General features: G+C 44.6%; 1 protein-coding gene across 2 annotated transcripts in view; it reads right to left on the bottom strand.

Moving 5' to 3' along the window:
- Positions 1-22,295, bottom strand: part of RAB3GAP1 (RAB3 GTPase activating protein catalytic subunit 1) — a 110,792-nt gene extending 88,497 nt beyond the window's left edge. Inside the window, exons 1-4 of one of the 2 annotated variants that reach the window (XM_073545536.1) lie at positions 22,158-22,295; positions 19,505-19,560; positions 16,822-16,897; positions 2,536-2,668 (exon numbers count right to left, since the gene is read on the bottom strand). In XM_073545536.1, coding sequence (XP_073401637.1) covers positions 2,536-2,668; positions 16,822-16,897; positions 19,505-19,560; positions 22,158-22,175 — 283 coding nt within the window. In that variant the 5' untranslated portion in view covers positions 22,176-22,295. The remainder of the gene's footprint in view (positions 1-2,535; positions 2,669-16,821; positions 16,898-19,504; positions 19,561-22,157) is intronic. The other variant, XM_073545537.1, reaches the window with a different exon arrangement.
- Positions 22,296-22,775: the final 480 nt, after the last annotated feature.

The following is a 22,775-nucleotide window of genomic DNA, read 5'->3' as shown; positions in this document are numbered from 1 at the left end:
CCCAAGGCTGCCGTGCCGGGGGGATCCTATGTCAACACCTCCTGCTCTGATTTCTCATTTATACAAAGAAATGGCTACCGCTATACAAGCAGGGCAGAACGTGTGTACGGATGTAGAGGATAAGGATTCACGTTATGGGAAAAATTCACAATTTGTGCCCTAAAAATGGTCTCTTATGCCATCTATGTGTTTTAGTCATTTTTGTAGTCTCTTGTGCTAGAGGTGTGGTCTAACAGCAGCAGATTATCACTGCAGAACTAGTAGACCGTAGCCATGTAGTCCTCCATATTCATGAGCTCTGTATAATCCCGCCCCATCATTAGTGATTGGCAGATTTCTGCCTATGCACAGTGCACAGAGAAAGCAGACAATCAGTGAGTTCAGCATTTCTTTAAAGTCTCATATAACAAACCAAATTAGAGTCATGAACTGGGCATAAGGCAAAGTGGGTGGTTGAACGATAGAAAGTAGGTGCCAAAAAGAAGACCATCTTAATATCCAGAGCAGGTGTAATAGCAGGAGCACAGCCGCAGGCTCTCTGGCACTGTTTATCACTACCTACACTGGAATTTCGTATATTGCATAACCTCTTCATATCTGATGCGAGGATGGGAGCGGCAGAAGATAATGACGTCCAGGTAACTCTCTACAGGTGCTTCTCACAAAATTAGAATATCATCAAAAAGTGGATTTATTTCAGTTCTTCAATACAAAAAGTGAATCTCCTATATTCTATAGAGTCATTACACACAGAGTGATCTATTTCACGTGTTTATTTCTGGTAATGTTGATGATTATGGCTTACAGCCAATGAAAACCCAAAAGTCATTATCTCAGTAAATTAGAATACTTTATAACACCAGCCTGAGAAATGATTTTAAAATCTGAAATGTTGTCCTACTGAAATGTATGATCAGTAAATACCCTCAATACTTGGTCGGGGCTCCTTTTGCATCAATTACTGCATCAATGCAGCATGGCATGGAGGCGATCAGCCTGTGGCACTGCTGAGGGGTTATGGAAGCCCAGGTTGCTTTGATAGCAGCCTTCAGCTCGTCTGCATTGTCGGGTCTGGTGTCTCTCATCTTCCTCTTGATAATACCCATAGATTCTCTATGGGGTTAAGGTCAGGCGAGTTTGCTGCCAATCAAGCCCAGTGATACTGTTGTGTGTACACCAGGTATTGGTACTTATGGCAGTGTGGACAGGGGCCAAGTCCTGCTGGAGAATGACATTTCCATCTCCATAAAGCTTGTCAGCAGAGGGAAGCATGAAGTGCTCTAAAATGTCCTGGTAGACGGCTGCGCTGACTTTGGTCTTGATAAAACACAGTGGACCTACACCAGCAGATGACATGGCTCCCCAAACCATCACTGACTGTGGAGACTTCACACCAGACCTCCAGCAGCTTGGACTGTGGCCTCTCCTGTGTGTGGTGTGAAGCAATGACTCCAGCAGCAGTCCACTCCTTGTGAATCTCCCACAAATTGTTGAATGGCCTTTTTTTAACAATCCTTTCCAGGCTGCGGTTATCCCGGTTGCTTGTGCACCTTTTTCTACCACACTTTTTCCTTCCACTCCACCTCCCATTAATATTCTTGGATACAGCACTCTGTGAACAGCCGGCTTCTTTAGCAATGACCTTTTGTGGCTTCCCCTCCTTGTGGAGTGTGTCAGTGACTGCTTTCTGGACATCTGTCAGGTCAGCAGTCTTCCCCATGATTGTGCAGCTACTGAAACAGACTAAGGGACCTTTTTAAATGCTAAACAAGTCTTTGCAGGTGTTTTTTGCTAATTATTCTAATTTACTGAGATAATGACTTTTGGGTTTTCATTGGCTGTAAGCCATAATCATCAACATTAACAGAAATAAACACGTGAAATAGATCACTCTGTGTGTAATGACTCTATACATGATTTTCACTTTTTGCATTGAAGAACTGAAATAAATTAACTTTTTGATAATATTCTAACTTTGTGAGAAGAACCTGTATCATTACAGGTCGCCCTCTACTGGATACAATCATTTGATGCAGCTCAACCCAAAGACTACATAGACTGCGTGATACAGGAAAGATATATATCTATGTACCTTGTTTGCTAGTAGATAGAAAAATATTTAGAATTGAGAGCCCTCTGTGGTTTAAACCTTTTAATGGATAACTGAAAGGATGGTAACAAATTGCAAGCTTTCGAGACTACTCAGGTGTCTTCATCAGGCATATAGACTAAACCTTTTAGTTTAGTCTATATGCCCGATGAAGACACCTGAGTAGTCTCGAATGCTTGCAATTTGTTACCATCCTTTCAGTTATCCATTAAAAGGTATCAACCACTGAGGACTCTCAATTCCAAATATAGACTGCGTGCTATCCCTGCAATAACCAGCAGATGGCGCCCGGCACTGATGAGACCGTACTAGTGGGCTGCATTCAGGGCAGAGGAGACGGCACTTTTAAAAACACACATATGACATATATATCAGGCAAATTACTTCTTTCATAGGTCAGTATACATACATTGTATACACCATACCTTCTACTTCATCGCCCTTTTCTTCTCTTTCGCCGGAGTCTTGCACGAAATAATGGTGTTTTATGCAGAACTTGAAGTCGGCAAATAAAACTTCATCTCCTTTCTCTTCCCAGACGCCACTTGTGTATTCTCCCTAGAAGACAGAGCCCAATATATATATTATATATATTTATATGTTTTTTTGTGATGCATTGGGATTTATTTTTAAGTTGTTTAGATCTTAGTATACTGTACTGTGCAAAAGTGTTAGGCAGGAGTGATAAAAAGGCTGCAATGTAAAAACGCTTCATAAATAGAAGTGTTGATAGTTTGCATGATGGAAAAGTAAGTCTTGGAATTCTCAGCATTGAGGACACCATTAATCCTGACCAAATCCACAACTCCATGTGCTGACAATGCAGCCACGATCTTGCGGGGACCCTCCACCGTGCAGACCATTATTATTGTGCTGCTCTCCAGCCTCCGAGAACATTCTGCTTCTGTTACAGCCAAATAATTCACATTGCGACTTCTCCGTACAGAGACCTGCAGCCATTGTTCTGTGCCTCCGTTCCTATGCGTTTATGCAGTTGGGTGACTTGACCTTGCTTCCAGGTGGAAGGTCTGGCTTTTGGTCGCACCTCGTCCACGAAGACTACTTCTGATAACACTTCTCCGTAATCTAGATGGGTACATCTGGGTCCCACTGGTTGATGCCAGTTCTGAGCTGATGGCACTGCTGAACATCTTCCAAATTCAAAGGGAAGTAATCATGACATGTCCTTCATCTGCTGCATTAAGTTTCTATGATGTACTACTACCTCCACAGTCCACAACGTTGTCCATTTCTTGGTGCTTCTTCAAGAGATTAAAGGAAATCTGTCACCCAATTTTTCGACTATGAGCTGCCGGCACCGCCATCAGGGACTTATCTACAGCATTCTGTAATGCTGTAGATAAGCCCCCGATGTAACCTGAAAGAGAAGAAAAAGGAGTTATACTATACTCACCGGGGGGCGGTCCGGTCTTGGTCCGATGGGTGTTGCGGTCCGACGCCTCCCATCTTCTAACGGTGACGTCCTCTTCTGTTGAGAGCAGAGCAGAGTCCTGCAGTGAGCAGGCGCCGGGAGAGGTCCGGTGCCTGTGCACTGCAGTATTCTGCTCTGCCCTCAACAGGGCAGAGCAGTGCACCTGCGCCGGAGCCACGACAGGCAGCAAAGAAGAGGACGTCACCGTTAGAAGATGGGAGGCGCTGGACCAGACAGCGACACCCATCGGACCGGATGTCAGGGTGAGTATAATCTAACTCTTTTTTCTTATCTTTCAGGTTACATTGGGGGCTTATCTACAGCATTATAGAATGCTATAGGTAAGCCCCTGATGGCGGTGCCGGCAGCTCATAGTCGAAAAATGGGGTGACAGATTCCCTTTAATCAGCATATCATGAATTCCCAGTTTGCTGTGAATTCTTTTTGTGGGACAGACCTGGCTGATGCAGTATAACTACCTTATGTCTTGTGACATGAAACTGTCTTCCACAACCTCACCTTTGTAGCAGAGTTTGGTTGTTCCTCACCCAGTTTTAAGCCTCCTAAAACACTTGTTTCTGGTTCACCCTCCATATGAAAATGATGATTATTATCCCCTGTGTGGTATGACTGGTTACTCATATTCCTAACTATAATCCTACAAAAACTTGGCACTCAAAAGAAAAAATGATTTGACAGTTCCCAAACTGTCAAATCATTTTTACTTTTGAGTGCCAAGTTTTTGTACTACATAGATTTCTCTTTTGTTCATTCACTTTGCATTATTCTAACTGATAAAATAAATAATAAGCACTATTTTGACCGCATTCTCATTCTGCAGCAATTTTCCACACAGTACTGTATAGTTCACTTGTTCTGTGTTATCGGGAAAAATGTAAAAAAAAAAAAATACAAAATAACTTTTTTCTTTTTTTGCTATTTTTATTTCCATAGCTAATCATTTAATTTTTTTTACCACCCCCCTCCTTTTCACTATGTTCATTTTTACATAGCATATACATTATATTGGGTGATTAGAGTTGAGGCCACCAGTTTTTTTTTATTTTTCTCACTCTGTGCCATATGGGACTTTTTGGGATACTTAATCGCATAATATATTGAAATCTAGTGACTGAAAACGTTATACGTGCCCATATGTTTCACACAGTTTCTTGTTATGAATGGGTCACCGAGGAGGAAAAAACCTAAACAAGCTAAGCCCCAAAAAAACCAGAGAGGTTGGCAACCACGCAGACTGCAGATCCCTGATCCCAACCACACAATCAGCAGCAGCCGTGGAGCGCACCTACGATGAACCTAGACGCCTCGTCATGGCCAGAGGACCAAATAAGCCCAAAGCAAGAAGAGGGGAAAACCAACTGCCCCAGAGCAGACCCCAAAGGAATAGACAGCCCCCAGACATGCACCGACGGTGAAACAAGACGAAAACACAAACACAGGCAGGAAAATAGGCTGAACAAACGACGGGGCCCAAACCAACCAGAAAGGAAAGGTAAGACACTGTCTGCAATCTGCCCAAAACCCTACAAAATAATGTCCAACACTTCTGACAACAAAATTAACCCCGAAGTCACTAGACTTCTCCCACCACACCAGCACTCCGAAACACTCCGAGGCAGAGCAAAAAGAGGCCAATCCAACAAGGGACAAAAAGCAAACCGGCAAACACAGATAAACAAGAGTGGAAATTCAGCACAGCCCCAGCCGGGGCTGGCTGACCACACAAAAACCGAATAGAACAACAAAATCAAGTGTGAACATTAGCAGAAAAACTTAGCTTGAGCTGACTGGAACAGAGCTGAGAACCAAGACCTGACAAGCAGAAGGAATCACCAGCACCAGAGTAGGGCGTTGGCTGTCTTAAATCCAATCTGAGATTCCTGAGGTCCAATCGTCATCATCATTATCAGGTGGCAGATCTCTACTGATTAAATCAGCCTCACTAACTCCTGTTATCACCAGAGGGAGCCGGGAAGGAGAACTCACAACTGGTAGACCAGAAAATGAACTCACAACAGTTTCTCACCTATACAGGGTGAGAGGCTAAATGTTGCTCTCTATAGGAGTATAAAACAGCTGCAGGCTCATGCTAGCCAGAAAGAAAATTATGCCGTTCATGTATGTTCTTGCACTTGGAGGCTTTGCAGTATATACTGGGTGGGATGAAATCTCCATTTCCAGTCTATATCTATTTGTTTTATTCAGTTGAGCAGGAATTTGTCAGTTTTTTTTTTCTTTGGATCATGTAAACTGTATGTATATAAGTTGCTGTATACATGCAGCCAATAAAAGCCAGCCAGAAGATTTGAAGTGAACAAGGACCCGAGCGTGGGACATTTGGGGCCGGCAGGGACCCGAGCGTGGGACATTTGGAGCCGGCAGGGACCCGAGCGTGGGACATTTGGAGCCGGCAAGGACCCGAGCGTGGGACATTTGGAGCCGGCAAGGACCCGAGCGTGGGACATTTGGAGCCGGCAAGGACCCGAGCGTGGGACATTTGGAGCCGGCAAGGACCCGAGCGTGGGACATTTGGAGCCGGCAAGGACCCGAGCGTGGGACATTTGGAGCCGGCAAGGACTCGAGCGTGGGACATTTGGAGCCGGCAAGGACCCGAGCGTGGGACATTTGGAGCCGGCAAGGACCCGAGCGTGGGACATTTGGAGCCGGCAAGGACCCGAGCGTGGGACATTTGGAGCCGGCAAGGACCCGAGCGTGGGACATTTGGAGCCGGCAAGGACCCGAGCGTGGGACATTTGGAGCCGGCAAGGACCCGAGCGTGGGACATTTGGAGCCGGCAAGGACCCGAACGTGGGACATTTGGAGCCAGCAAGGACCCGAGCGTGGGACATTTGGAGCCGGCAAGGACCCGAGCGTGGGACATTTAGAACCAGCAAGGACCTGAGAGTGGGACATTTGGAGCAAGACACTAGATCTCTAATTTCTAGATAAAAGCATAGGCTTTTGTCACTAATGCTCCTGTATCTATTCCAACTTTCCTTCCTCTTGAAAATTCCTCACCTCTGTATTACTGTACTATAAATGTGAAATCGGACTCCCTGGGGACCATACGATCGGAGTCCACACTGTACATGGATTATTGGCCTCAAAACTTTTTCTAACCAAGACATAATAGGAGGTAAAGTGAAAATATAGTATAAAGGTCCTGTCCAAACCTATATATCTGTCACAGAAAAATTTCTTGATGGTTAATACTCTTTGCCCATATTCTAAATGTGATAGAAAGATGCCATCTCCTCTTAATCTATAAAAATAATCTAACTTGGTAAAATGTGGGTTAATAGATACACATACATCTCCATGGAATGACCCCATCAGTACATATATCAATTGTATTGTCAAAAAATGTGCACAACGAGCCTTAATTGGCTGGGCTCAATTCACACTTAAATACCTCCATCAATGTCCATTTTCACCTGAAAGATAGAGAATGTATGTATACAGCCCACACCACAAAAACAGATAACACTTTAGGCTATGTTATACCTCCAATCTATACAATATAGACTAGCTCATTAGATCGTGGGACAACTCGAGTTGTAACATAGCTTAGAGTGTTATCTGCTTTCTTTAGTTGTAACATGGTCTAGAATGTTTTTTGCCCAGCGGTGGTGATTACACCTGATTGGGGACTGAATGTAGCTAATGTTGTCATTTTTGTTGTTGCCATATTGCATCTAACTGGGATTTGTTGAGCACTATTTTCTGATAATACTGATATCCTTGTCATCTTGTGTGATATATGCACATTGGCCATTTCATTGTATCACCATTCAGGTCCTTCTACAATATTTCAGGTTAACCCACAATATAATGAGCTAGTCTATATTGTATAGATTGGAGGTATAACATAGCCTAAAGTGTATAAAAAAGGCTATATGAGCCGGAGTGTGTAACATTTGAAGCCAGCAAGGACCTGAGCATGGGGCATTTGGAGCCAGCAAGGACCTGAAACTGGGACATTTGAAGCCAGCAAGGACCTGAGCGCGGGGCATTTGATGCCAGCAAGGACCTGAGCACGGGGCATTTGGAGCCAGCAAGGACCTGAAACTGGGACATTTGAAGCCAGCAAGGACCTGAGCGCGGGGCATTTGGAGCCAGTAAGGACCTGAGCGTAGGACTTTGAAGCCAGAAAGGACCTGAGCACGGGGCATTTGGAGCCAGCAAAGCCGTAAAACTGGGACATTTGGAGCCAGAAAGGACCTGAGTGCGGGGCATTTGGAGCCAACAAGGACCTGAGACTGGGACATTTGGAGCCAGCAAGGCCAGAAAGGACCTGAGTGTGGGCCATTTAGAGCCAGCAAGGACCTGAGCATGGGACTTTTGGAGCATGTCTGTGTTTCACTCTAACTTCTGCCCTAGACCCCCACTATATATATATTTTATAGCTAATTTCCTCTGTAACTGAGGCTGACATATTAGCCCCAGTTCCTGGGAAAATACAATATCCTGAGATAGCCAGAAAAAGCGACATGTATGCAAATACAAGCTAAGTCCTACTTTAAGGCATATTACCATCTCATACATTTACTGCATAGCCAAAGGAAAGCATAAATCAAGCAACAAATTCGCAAGTGTATTTTATTATAGATTTGCAGCAAATTTCACCCTATGCATTGCAAAAAGTTCAAATTCACAGTGAAAATTGGCAGCAGAAATTGACCGCTGCAAACTTAAAATCCGCACAGCAGGTGAATTTCAATGAGGATGCTTAAAGCAAAGATTTACTAACATCTCATTCATTTTACTGATACTTTAACTCCTGTTATAGAGCGACTCACTCGGATTCTTAAAGAGGTAGTCACAGGAACACAATCCATTTAAGTTTTCAATTGGTTTATTTAAAACATACTTCATCAACCAGTCCAAAATTAGGCAAACAAATATGGTTCATCTGGCATAACGGGAGAAAAAATAGCATGTAGTACAGTCTGTGTAGCTGCGGGGATCTGTCCGCTCAGGGGAACAAAACAAGTTTCAATTCTCTTGAACACGAGCACAGTTCTGGAGATCTCATCTCAAGAGACACCAAACAATGAATGAGTCCAAAGGCTCCATATTTCTATCTGGACCACACACTGGGGTGGTGATATGGAGAACAGCCTCCCATCCACTCTTCAGCTGTTCACAAAAACCCAGCGCTTACCATGGCCGATTAATCTCTCTCAGCACATAGTATGTTGGAGCATTTTTCCAGGTTCATATCACTGAGGCTAACATCCTCAGTGACACATATCTCCCACACAGGTATATTACCAGTGACCTTCTCACAATCTGTAAAGGACCAGGCAATTTGTTGTTTTCACTTCACCTTCTTCTACTAAAAGTCATAACTTTTTCCCACAAATACAGCCGTATTAGGGCTTGTTTTTGGTAGGACGAGTTGTAGTGTTCAATGACAACATTCATTTTACCATTTAATGTACTGGAAAAAAGGTTAAAAAAAATTCCAGTGTAATGAAATGGTGGAAAAACAAACAAACGCAATTCTGCTATTGTTTTTGAGTTGCCACCGCTGCTCCTGGTATCTGTTATTGTCTGCAGTGTTAATGTCATTTTGACGGTGCTGCAGCCAATAACTGAGCTCAGCAGATCCACCAGAGAATACGGCTCGAGCCACTGAGCACACAGACTGACACGGCGCTGTTGATCTGTAATGTCAGTGTTGCAGATAACAGCGGACACCGGGGGAGGGTGAGAAACCTAGGGAGGTTGAGAAAAGTACAGTGTTTTTTTTATTGCTTGTTTTTTTTTTTTTTTTTTTACTACTAATGGCGCTTAAAGGGGAAAAAAATCTGATATGGGACAACCCCTTCAAGTAGTGAAAAAGAATCAAATGTTTGCAAAACAAATACATTTTTTGTGTCGTTATGTTCTGAGACCCATAATTTTTTCATTTCTCCGTTTCTGGGCCTCTGAGGACTTTTTTTTTTTGCGTGATGAGCTGATGTTTTCATTTTGGGGTAGAATGCATTTTTCAGTGAAAATTAAAAATAATGAAATGCAATGTTTCTTATCTTTACAATTTCACAGATTGCACTTTCATGGACGCAGCGATATCAAGCATGTTATTTATTTTATCAATTTCTTTATTCGTAATGGAGGAAAACAGGGTGAATAGAATTTATATACACTGCTCAAAAAAATAAAGGAAAAACTTAAACAACACAATGTAACTCCAAGTCAATCAAACTTCTGTGAAATCAACCTGTCCAGTTATGAAGCCACACTGATTGTAAATCAATTTCTCCTGCTGTTGTGTCCAAGAAGCATCATTTCTCCTTGCGAAGACTGACATACTAAGCATGCCGAGATGAGAAGACTTAAAGAGCAATGCTCCACTGGGAAATATGCAAATTGTCTCTTCAGAGAGGATGAGGACTAGAACTCTAGTGCAACCTATTGGGAATTTTAGGATTGCTACTTCCAATAAGTGGCACTAGAGTTCTAGTCCTCTTCCTCTCTGAAGAGAAAATTTGCATATTTCCTGCTGTTGTGTAAATGGAACAGACAACAGGTAGAAATGATCAGCAATTAGCAAATCAACCCTCTAAAGAAGTGGTTCTGCAGGGGGTGACTACAGACCATTTCTCTGTTCTCAACCTTTTTTGGCTGTTGTTTTGGTCACTTTTGCATTTTGTCATTGCTCTCACCTCTATAGAGTTACTGTACAGTAACAGGAGGCGGTGTGTGCAACCCACAGAAGTTGCTCAGGCAGTGCAGCTCATCCAGGAAGGCACATCAATGCAAGCTTTGGCAAGAAGGGTAGCTGTGCCTGTCAGCACAGTGTCCAGAGCATGCAGCAGATACCAGGAGACAGGCCAGTACACCAAGAGAAATCGAAGGGGTCCATAGGGGGGCAACAACCCAGCAGCAGGACCACTACCTCCTCCTTTTTGACAGAAGGAATAGTGCCTGAGCAAAATGACCTCCAGCAGGCCACTAGCATCAATTAGTCTGCTCAAACTGTCAGAAACAGACTCCATGAGAGTGGTACACCCTCCAAGTGCTAGCCACAGGTACCCTGACTGCCATTAGGTACTAGGATGAGATCCTCAGACCCATTGTCAGACCATATGCAGGTGCAGTGGGCCCTGGGTTCCTTCTGATACATGACAATGCTAGGTCTCATGTGGCTGCAGTGTGTAAGCAGTTCCTGTATGATGAAGGCATTGATACTATTATTATTATTATTATTATTATTTATTTATATAGCGCCATTGATTCCATGGTGCTGTACAAGAGAAGGGGTTACATACAACTTACAGATATCGCTTACAGTAAACAAACTAACAATCACAGACTGATATAGAAGGGAGAGAGGACCCTGCCCTTTCGGGCTTACATTCTACAGGATGGTGGGGAAGGAGACGGTAGGTTGGGGGGTTGCAGCAGATCCAGTGATGGTGAGGCGGTAGCTCCAGTAGTGGTGAGGGGACAGCGGGGATCATTGCAGGCTGTAGGCTTTCCTGAAGAGATGGGTTTTTAGGTTCCGTCTAAAGGATCCGAGTGTGGTTGATAGCCAGACGTGTTGGGGCAAAGAATTCCAGGGGATGGGGGCTATTCGGGAGAAGTCTTGGAGGCGGTTGGGTGAGGAGCGAATAAGTGTGGAGGAGAGAAGGAGGTCTTGGGAGGACCGGAGATTACGTGAGGGAAGATATCGGGAGATTAATTCAGAGATATATGGAGGAGACAGGTTATAGATGGCCTTGTAGCTCAGTATTAGTAATTTGAACTGGCTCAAATTATGGATAACGGGGAGCTGAGACCATTTGTGCAATTACAGAGTGAGTTTCAGTTGCCGGATTCTGAATGGTACCACTACTGTCAGGTACGGCATGCCATTACGGCTCAAAAACTTTCCAGAAACCTGCAGATACAATCTGACATAGTGTTGGACTATATATGTGGTGGTGCTGGACTTACGAAAGGGGTAATTTCTAACACCTACAAAGATATATTGCATACACATTTAATGGGGTTCCCACTTAAAGCAAGATCCAAATGGGAAGGAGAGAGTGGGGTGATGACTGATGAGGTATGGGACAGCGTGCTAGAATATGTCCCCAAACTCACTATGAGTGAACCAGCTAGGTTGTCCCATCTTTATGTGATCCATCGTGTGTACCGCTCCCCCCTTCTGATGTTTAAAATGGGGCTGAGGGACAACTCTGACTGTCCAAGATGTGGGGGGGGTCTGATGCCGGAATCCTTCATATGATGTGGACTTGTTCCAGGCTATCTGCGTTCTGGTTTAATGTCATTAACAGAATAGAAGGGGCTTACGGAAGTGTTATACCCAAAAACCCACTGGTCTGCATACTGGGATATGTGGAGGAAATTGACATAGTTAATAGTGCAAAGCTTGCTATAGCCAGACTACTACATGTAGCAAGGAAGCTGATTGCGAGGAACTGGATCAGGATAGAACCACCTTCTGGGAGAGAGTTTGTGAAACAGGTGTCTTGTATCATCCAGCTGGAGGAAAGGATATATGCTAAAAGAGGCAATTCTAAAACCTGTGAGAGGTTGTGTAATCCCTGGCTACAATACGGTACAGTGAACTGATGGGAATGTGCTATATTTTACAATGCTGGTGTTGTGGATAGACCATTAATACCCGGACATAGGAACATTTCTGTTTTGTATGGTTTGATTGACAATATGGGTAAAGAGGATGACTAATGGTAAATTACGGTGTAAGAGAAATCTTATGGAGAAAAGATTTATATATGCTGTCTACATGGGGGGGGGAGGGGGGGTAACAGGGACGTTCAATTTGTAAATCTATTGTTTGTGGAAGATTTACTGTATATTCTGTATTTTTAATTCTGATTAAAAAAAATCTATTTGATCAAAAAAAAAAAAAAAAGTAATTTGAACTGGATATGCTGAGGGACTGGGAGCCAGTGAAGAGATTTGCAGAGGGGAGAAGCGGAGGAGTAGCGAGGAGAGAGATGAATTAGTCGGGCAGCAGAGTTAAGGATGGACTGGAGAGGTGCGAGGGTGTTAGCAGGGAGGCCACAGAAAAGGATGTTGCAGTAGTCGAGACGGGAGATGATTAGGGCATGCACAAGCATTTTAGTAGAGTAAGGGTTGAGGAAGGGACGGATTCTGGAAATATTTTTGAGCTGGAGGCGGCAGGATGTGGAGAGAGCTTGGATGTGCGGTTTGAAGGACAGGGCAGAGTCAAGGGTTACTCCGAGGCAGCGGACCTCCGGTACGGGGGAAAGCATGATGTCGTCAATTGTTATAGATAGGTCAGGTAAGGAGGATCTGTGAAATGGGGGAAAGATGATGAGTTCAGATTTGTCCACATTCAGTTTGAGGAAGCGGGAGGAGAAGAAGGAGGATATGGCTGATAGACACTCCGGGATTCTGGACAGCAGAGAGGTGACGTCTGGGCCAGAGAGGTAGATCTGAGTGTCATCGGCATAAAGATGGTACTGGAATCCGTGGGACTTTATGAGTTGCCCCAGGCCAAGTGTATAGATTGAGAAGAGTAGGGCTCCTAGAACAGAGCCTTGGGGGACTCCAACAGAGAGAGGGTGGGATGAGGAGGTAGTGTGGGAGTGGGAGACGCTGAATGTGCAGTTGGAGAGATATGAGGAGATCCAGGATAGGGCGAGGTCTTTGATGCCAAAGGAAGAGAGGATCTGTAGTAGGAGGCAGTGGTCAACTGTCGAAGGCAGAGGACAGGTCTAGAACAGGGGTCCCCAAACACCAGTCCGCGGCCCAGCACCGGGCCGTTGCAGTGCCCTTGCCGGTCCGCTGACACAAGGGGAGCCGGTGGCGGTGCAGCAGCTGATACTCACCTAGCGGTCCTTGTCGGCGCGGCGGCTTCATCCAGCGCTGAGCGGTCAAGTGTACCGCTCATTTAAGGTCATGAATATGGACGCCACTCATCTCCCATAGGCATGGCGCCCATATTCATAGACCTTAATGAGCGGTAGCATGTGACCACTCCACACAGGAGCTGAAGCGCCGCGAGATGCAGGGAGGGAAGTTCAGCGACGGGAAGGAAGTTCAGCGATGTGAGGGTAAGTATGATGGAGGAGGATGGGGGAGCCGAGCGGAGCCATATATACAAGGGAGGGAGAGTGGGAGCGGAGCCATATATACAAGGGAGGGAGAGTGGGAGCAAAGCCATATATACAAGGGAGGGAGAGTGGGAGCGGAGCCATATATACAAGGGAGGGAGAGTGGGAGCGGAGCCATATATACAAGGGAGGGAGAGTGGGAGCGGAGCCATATATACAAGGGAGGGAGAGTGGGAGCAGAGCCATATATACAAAGGAGGGAGAGTGGGAGCGGAGCCATAAATACATGGGAGGGAGAGTGGGAGCGGAGCCATAAATACAAGGGAGGGAGAGTGGGAGCGGAGCCCTAAATACATGGGAGAGTGGGAGCGGAGCCCTAAATACATGGGAGGGAGAGTGGGAGCGGAGCCATAAATACAAGGGAAGGAGAGTGGGAGCGGAGCCATATATACAAGGGAGGGAGAGTGGGAGCGGAGCCATAAATACATGGGAGAGAGAATGGGAGCGGAGCCATATATACAAGGGAGGGAGGGTGGGAGCGGAGCCATGCATACAGGATGGGACAGGGGAGCCATGCATACAGGATGGGAGGGTGGGAGCAGAGCCATGTATACAGGATGGGAGAGTGGAAGCAGAGCCATGCATACAGGATGGTAGAGTGGAAGCAGAGCCATGTATACAGGATGGGAGAGTGGGAGCAGAGCCATGTATACAGGATGGGAGGGTGGGAGCGGAGCCATGTATACAAGGATGGGAGCAGAGCCATGTATACAAGGATGGGACAGGGGAGCCATGCATACAACAGGGGGAGCCACACAGAGCTGGACAGGACGGGGGGAACCACACATACATTTTCTGATGATTGGAAAATAATCAGCATGTACAGAACTCCAGCACAATTTTTCTTAAGTGCTCAATGCTCCATTTCCTTGTAGGTTCCAATCATCATTAGCAGTGATGGTCATCAGTAGAAGTAGCCCAGTGCTCCCACTGAAACAGAGAAACAAGCCAGGTGCTTCCACTCATTCAAAACCTATGGTGAGTTGAGTCACTTTATAAATGTTATAATTAAATGATAAGTATGCACTGCTAAACTACAACCGCATCCATAGCCCCGCTCCCTTATGACCAAATCCCTGCCCTGCCAGGCCATGGAAGAATGGTCTTGCTTGAAGCCGGTCCCTGGTGCAAAAAAGGTTGGGGACCACTGGTCTAGAAGGAGGAGTATAGAGCATTGTCTGTTCGCTTTGGCTGTAAGTAGGTCGTTCGTAATTTTGGTCAGGGCTGTCTCAGTGGAGTGATGGGGGCGGAAACCAGATTGTAGATTGTCAAAGAGCAGGTTAGATGAGAGATGGGAGGAAAGTTCAGCGTGGACGTGCTGCTCCAGGAGTTTGGAAGCGAATGGGAGCAGCGATATTGGGCGATAGCTGGACATAGCGGTTGGGTCGAGGGTTGGCTTTTTGAGATAGGCGTAATTGTAGCATGTTTGAAAGCAGAAGGGAAGGTACCGGAAGTTAGTGATAGGTTGAAGAGGTGGGTTAAAGATGGGATAAGAATGGTGGCAAGGTTGGGGAGGAGGTGGGATGGGATGGGGTCAAGTGCACAAGTGGTGAGGTGTGATTTAGAGAGAAGATGAGCAAGCTCCCCTTCAGTGATGTTGGATAAGGAGGTTATGGGGTTTGGGCATTGGTCTGGTATACAAAGGGGTTGTGGTGGTTGAATAATAAAGACTTGCCGTATTTGGTCTATCTTGTTTTTGAAGTGCATGGCGAAGTCCTCAGCAGAGATAAGGGAAGTTGGAGGGGGCAGTGGTGGGCGGAGGAGGGAGTTAAAAGTATTGAACAACTGTTTGGGGTTGTGGGATAAGGAAGATACAAGGGACGTAAAGTAGGCCTGTTTAGCAGTGATGAGAGCTGATCTGAATGTGAGTGTTGCTTGTTTGAGTGCAGTGAAGTCGTCTTGGGAATGCGTTTTCTTCCAGCGCCGTTCAGCAATTCTGGATGCTTGCCGAAGCTTTTTAGTTGTGTTATTGTGTCAGGGTTGTCTATTGATTCGTCGCACTTTGTTATGCATGACAGGGGCGACCGAGTCGATGGCTGATGCAAGAGTGGCATTGTAGAAACTAGTGGCAGTGTCTGTGTCGTGGAGTGAACATATGGAGGACAGTGGTAGGATAGAGTCAGAGAGCATGCGAGTGTCTAGATGTGCAAGGTTTCTGCGGGGGTGCGCGTGTTGCTGGACATGGGATACTATGGACTGGCCCGCCATTCCCCAGACCTGAATCCAATTGAGCATATCAGGGACATCATGTCTCACTCCATCCACCAACGCCACATTGCACCCCAGACTGTCCAGGAGTTGTCTGATGCTTTAATCCAGGTCTGGGAGGAGATCCCTCAGGAAAACATCTGCCAACTCATCAGGATCATGCCCATGGTGTTATAGCGAGGTCACACAGGCACATGGAGGCCACACACAATACTGAGCATCACTTCCTTGTCTTGAGCCATTTCAACTGAAGTTTTATTAGCCTGTAGTTTGATTTTCCACTTTGAGTTTGATTAACATTCCAAATCCAGACCTCCATGGGATAGTAATTGTGATTTACATTGATATTTTATTGATCTCAACACATTCCACTATGTAATGAATAAAGATTTGCAACTGGAATATTTCATTCAGTGATATCTAGGATGTGGGATTTTAGTGTTCCCTTTATTTTTTTTAAGAAATTTGTTTTTGTTAATATTTTCACATTAAAAAAACATCCTTTTTTTACTTTATTTTTTTATGTGATCCTCTGATAGTATTGCAGTATATATTGTAAATCACAGTCTCTTAAGAAGGTCATCTGTGGTTCATCTTCACAGGAGTACCAAGATGGCAGCGACGGGGGCTTTCAGAAGGTCTCTGGATGCCATGTTAATCCATTGGAACCCCTCGGTGTACGGTATATATCACGTTAGGGAAGAGGGCGATGGGAACTGATGCAGCGCCAAGATGGACCATGGCATCTAAATAGTTAACAGTGATCAGAGCTTGGCTCTCGTCGCTGCTGTTAGACATAGATTCTGGCTACGTAATATGTACCGCATGTGTACAGCGTGTGTGACGGGAGCTTGGCTCCTGCGCATTCGCGACACTGACTATATGCAGCTGTATGCTTGCATTATATTACATACCATGGCGCTCGGACTCACCTTCTCCGGGGTCTTTTTGGTGGACACTCCTATCAGCTTCCAGTCATTCAGAACTTCTTCGACTTTGGAAATAAACCTGAAATTACAGAGAAAGTTAAAACAAAACAAAGCATACCTATAGATTCAGAAAACTTTTAAACTGTCAGAAGTTTAGATCCAAGTTTAGGGTCTCAGAGCCGAGACCCCTAATAATGGCTGAAAAAAGGGGAAAAGTGCGCCGATGAACATGAAATGTAGGGCGAGGTTTTTCAGACTAACTTAGGGGAACCTCAACATTTATTTGTTTGGATTATTCACACAAATACTGAGAACACTCACGCCTTATAATAAAGAATTACTATTTACCCCCCTTAGGCTGGTTTCACATTAGCGTTTTTTTGCGCAGCGCATCGTGCGCGTCCATGCGCATGCATCATGCGTACCTATGTTTAACATGGCGTGCGCATGGTCTTGCGTTTGCACGCGCTCGTATGCGTTTTCGTGCACATGCGTTTTTTCAAGGTGTGCGCATAGGCGCGCCAGACGCAACCCGTTGCATTTTTGGGTCCACCGAAAGGCGTCAAAAATACGCATGCGCACTCTTGCGCACGGAATGCGACAAAATAACACATTACAGTCTATAGGAACGCAGGCGTGTGCATGGACATGCGTTCGTCTGCGTTTTCGTGCGCATGTGTTTTTGGTGTAAAAATGTGTAGACAATGGTTTTAAACCCTAGAGAACGAATGCGCATAAAAAACGCAAACGCAAGCAAAAACGCATGATGCGTTTTTTCCATGCATTTCTATTGCGCTCGATGCACTGCGCAAAAAAACGCTAATGTGAAATTAGCCTTAGAGACACGATCAGTCTTCATTTTTATGCTTTTTTCCCTTCCTCCTTGTCTACCAAGAGCCATAACTATTTTAGTTATTATTATTCCATTAACATTGCTGTACGAAGACTTTTTTTCGTGGGATGAGCAGTAGTTTTGAACAACACCATTCACTTCACATGTATTGTACTAAAAAAGATGAAAGTCCAGGTGGGGTGAAACTTCTAAAAATACCGCAATTCTGACATGGTTTTCTGTTCCTGTTGTGCTCCAATTGCCGTTACTCTTGGGTGCCGACTGAATAACACCACCTAAAAGCCGTGCTGTGAATGTGCACACCCGCCATAGATGTAGGATGGATGTCGCTAAGGGGTTAAAAAAAACTGTCCACAAAACCATGCTACGCTGACCACACCAGTAGTGTGACAATACAGAAACCCTATTTAAAGAGGAAGAGGGTGGTGCCACCTATTAAAAATCACAATCCTAAAAGACAATATCGCCCCTTTAACCTCTTTCCCATCCATGACGCCTCATTATTCATAAAGTGGGTGCGGGGGTATAGAGCGGGCTCAGGAGTTGAGGCTGCTTCATGCTGGGCAGTTACCGGCTGTGTTATACAGCCATCACCTACCATCTAAAGCAGAAACTGGAGCAAACTCTGATCACTGCTGTTAACCTCTTAAATGTCACTGTCCGGCAGCTGCATTGAAGTTGTGTGTGAATAATGGGGCCTTGCCCTCACTGTGTCGCAATTATGAGGTGCTGATGGGTTGCCTTTGCAGCAAGGGGCCTGCTAAAGTTGCCTTTGGCTAATACTCATATTTTAGGAGACTATATACTGCCATACTGTGATCAAACTATTGCAGAATCAGATCACTTAGGAAAGTAGAAATACTACTTTATACTATTTTTTTAAGTTTTAAATAAAATAAAAATTTAAATCGCCCCCTTTATCCCCTTCTAAAAAAAAATAAATATATTCAGCATCACTGTGTGTGTAAAAGTCCGATGTATAAAAATTGAATATTTTCTATCCCATACTGATGAATGCTGAAAAGCAAATAAAAAAAAAAACTGAAGGAACAAAATTGACGTCTTTTTATTGTAACATTTCCCCAACAAAAAAACTCTCAATAGCAATTAAAATGCTGTATATACGCCATAGGGGTTGTATGTTTTGCAATTATAAAGGTCAGCTTACCAAGCAGAAGAGAAGCCCTAACAGCACCAGCGACGAAAAAATAAAGTTATGGGTCTCAGAAGACGATGAGAGAAAAATGGAGTCACAAAAATGAAAACTGGTCCAGCCCCTAAGGGGTTAAAGGGCCTAATCAAGTGACTGAGGATATACAGCCAAATCCGAATCTCCACTTGCAGACAAGATGTTTCGGGGTTTCTTGTCCCTCATTAGTGCACAGTAGGAGACTGGGTGGCTGATATTGTGACAAGACCCATGATTCTAGAAAAATCTGGTTTAGCATGTCTGCAGCTGAGGGTTTGCATCAATTGTATCCAGTCTCAACCAAGCTTTTTAACCTATAGTCTTGACTCCAGGCATACAGTTCGTTACAATGTATCAGTGCAAGGTAGAACCTATGTAAACCGTAGTGAGGCTTGTGCTGCTGATGTGGTTATCTGACCCAGTGTTGACCCCGCTGGATGGAATTGTAGCAAATCATCAGCTGTAAGAAACATGACAAGCCGAGATCCTGGAAAGAGATAGAAGCGGAAACGCAAAATATACTGGAATATTTAGTTGTTAATTTCATCACAACAGGCCATGCTGGGAGTTGTAGTGCTCCTGTATCTGTGTATGCAGATAAGCTTCCATTACGTAGAAGGGTGAGGTCTGCAGCGAGGACTCACCTCTCCCATTCAGAGGCCGTCGTGAAGTCAGTGATCTCAAAGACCTCGGACTCGGGCTGTAATAGAAAGAGACTATAGTGTTATATGGAGCGGAGGCAGGAAACAGAGAGACGGGAGAACAGAAAAGTGTCCGGCATCCAAACACAGGCTATATACTGCACAGATAAGGGCTGCACCACATACATACAGGGAAACAGTGTATACGATGTATACATACAGAGTGTACGGTGTATACAGGGTGTACACATACAGAGTGTACGGTATATACATACAGGATGTACAGTGTATACAGGGTGTACACAGTGTACGGTATACATACAGGATGTACATATATACAGAGTGTACGGTGTATACAGGGTGTACACATACAGAGTGTACGGTATATACATACAGGATGTACATCATATATACAGGGTGTACAGTGTATACAGGGTGTACACATAGTGTACGGTATACATACAGGATGTACATATATACAGAGTGTACGGTGTATACAGGGTGTACACATACAGAGTGTACGGTATATACATACAGGATGTACATCATATATACAGGGTGTATGGTGTATACATACAGGGTATATACTGCACAGATAAGGGCTGCACCACATACATACAGGGAAACAGTGTATACGATGTATACATACAGAGTGTACGGTGTATACAGGGTGTACACATACAGAGTGTACGGTATATACATACAGGATGTACATCATATATACAGGGTGTACAGTGTATACAGGGTGTACACATAGTGTACGGTATACATACAGGATGTACATATATACAGAGTGTACGGTGTATACAGGGTGTACACATACAGAGTGTACGGTATATACATACAGGATGTACATCATATATACAGGGTGTATGGTGTATACATACAGGGTATATACACTGCACAGATAAGGGCTGCACCATACACATACAGGGAAACAGTGTAAGGTGTATACATACATGGAGTACGGTGTATACATACAGAGTGTACATCATATATACAGGGTGTACGGTATATACACACAGGGTATATACTGCACAAGGAGTACGGTGTATACATACAGAATGTGCATCATATATACAGGGTGTTCGGTGTATACATACAGTGTGTACGATATACACAGGGTGTACACATACAGAGTGTACATCATATATACAGGGTGTTCGGTGTATACATACAGTGTGTACGGTATACACAGGGTGTATACATACAGAGTGTACATCATATATACAGGGTGTTCGGTGTATACATACAGTGTGTACGATATACACAGGGTGTACACATACAGAGTGTACATCATATATACAGGGTGTTCGGTGTATACATACAGTGTGTACGATATACACAGGGTGTACACATACAGAGTGTACATCATATATACAGGGTGTTCGGTGTATACATACAGTGTGTACGGTATACACAGGGTGTACACATACAGAGTGTACATCATATATACAGGGTGTTTGGTGTATACATACAGTGTGTACGATATACACAGGGTGTACACATACAGAGTGTACATCATATATACAGGGTGTTCGGTGTATACATACAGTGTGTACGGTATACACAGGGTGTATACATACAGAGTGTACATCATATATACAGGGTGTTCGGTGTATACATACAGTGTGTACGGTATACACAGGGTGTACACATACAGAGTGTACATCATATATACAGGGTGTTCGGTGTATACATACAGTGTGTACGATATACACAGGGTGTACACATACAGAGTGTACATCATATATACAGGGTGTTCGGTGTATACATACAGTGTGTACGGTATACACAGGGTGTACACATACAGAGTGTACATCATATATACAGGGTGTTCGGTGTATACATACAGTGTGTACGGTATACACAGGGTGTATACATACAGAGTGTACATCATATATACAGGGTGTTCGGTGTATACATACAGTGTGTACGGTATACACAGGGTGTACACATACAGAGTGTACATCATATATACAGGGTGTTCGGTGTATACATACAGTGTGTACGGTATACACAGGGTGTATACATACAGAGTGTACATCATATATACAGGGTGTTCGGTGTATACATACAGTGTGTACGATATACACAGGGTGTACACATACAGAGTGTACATCATATATACAGGGTGTTCGGTGTATACATACAGTGTGTACGGTATACACAGGGTGTACACATACAGAGTGTACATCATATATACAGGGTGTTCGGTGTATACATACAGTGTGTACGGTATACACAGGGTGTATACATACAGAGTGTACATCATATATACAGGGTGTACGGTATATACACACAGGGTATATACTGCACAAGGAGTACGGTGTATACATACAGGATGTACATCATATATACAGGGTGTACGGTGTATACAAATAGTAAATCATATATCTATATACAGAGTGTATGGCACCATACACATTCAGGGAAACACTATATACAGTGTGTACGGTGTCTACATACAAGGAGCACGGTGTATACATACTGGATGTACATCATATACAAAGCGGGCGTATGATATATAAAAGGTGTACAGTATGTACAGGGTGTACGCATGCAGTGGATACAGGGGCCACAGTCGTGTAGTATACAGACACTCATGTACACACACGGCCCGGCAGTGACAGGTGACAGGAGCCGCTGTACTCACATCACTGTCCGCCGCCATCGTGGAAACCAGTGACGTCAGCGGTGCATGCCGGGAAGCCGGAAGTGGAGCGAAGCAGCTGTCACCCTGAGAGAGGACGGCGCCACGGCGGGGAGACCGCGGCCCGGGCTCTGTGTGTGGCATCATTACAGCTCTGTAACGACCAGATGTAACCGGCTACATCTTACAGCACACGAGAGTGACCGGTGACATTAACCCTTAACACCACGTGCGGGGGATTGGTCACTATTGCCTTGTGTAAACAGTCAAGACAAAGCGGCGAGAAGGAGCTTCAGAGGCGTAGATAGAAGTTACAGGATCACAGACATATAGGCCACCAGCACACAGTATAATGTTCCCACAGACCCCTCAAAGTGATACATGGTAAACTGTCTGCAGTCACCACCAGGGGGCGCTCCCTGTATACAGAGATACATGATAAGATTCTGTCTGCAGTCACCACCAGGGGGCGCTCCCTGTATACAGAGATACATGATAAGATTCTGTCTGCTGCCACCACTAGTGGGAGCACCATGTATACAAAGATTCATGATAAGATTCTGTCTGCAGTCACCACTAGGGGGAGCTCCCTGTATGCAGAGATACATGATTGTATCTCTG

This window comes from Dendrobates tinctorius, unplaced genomic scaffold (genome assembly GCF_039654945.1).
Source record: "Dendrobates tinctorius isolate UK_male_01 unplaced genomic scaffold, ASM3965494v1 ptg000143l, whole genome shotgun sequence".
In the NCBI taxonomy this organism is placed as follows: domain Eukaryota; kingdom Metazoa; phylum Chordata; class Amphibia; order Anura; family Dendrobatidae; genus Dendrobates; species Dendrobates tinctorius.
The sequence above is the reverse complement of the archived record's forward strand: the minus strand, read 5'-3'. Positions and strand labels throughout refer to the sequence as shown.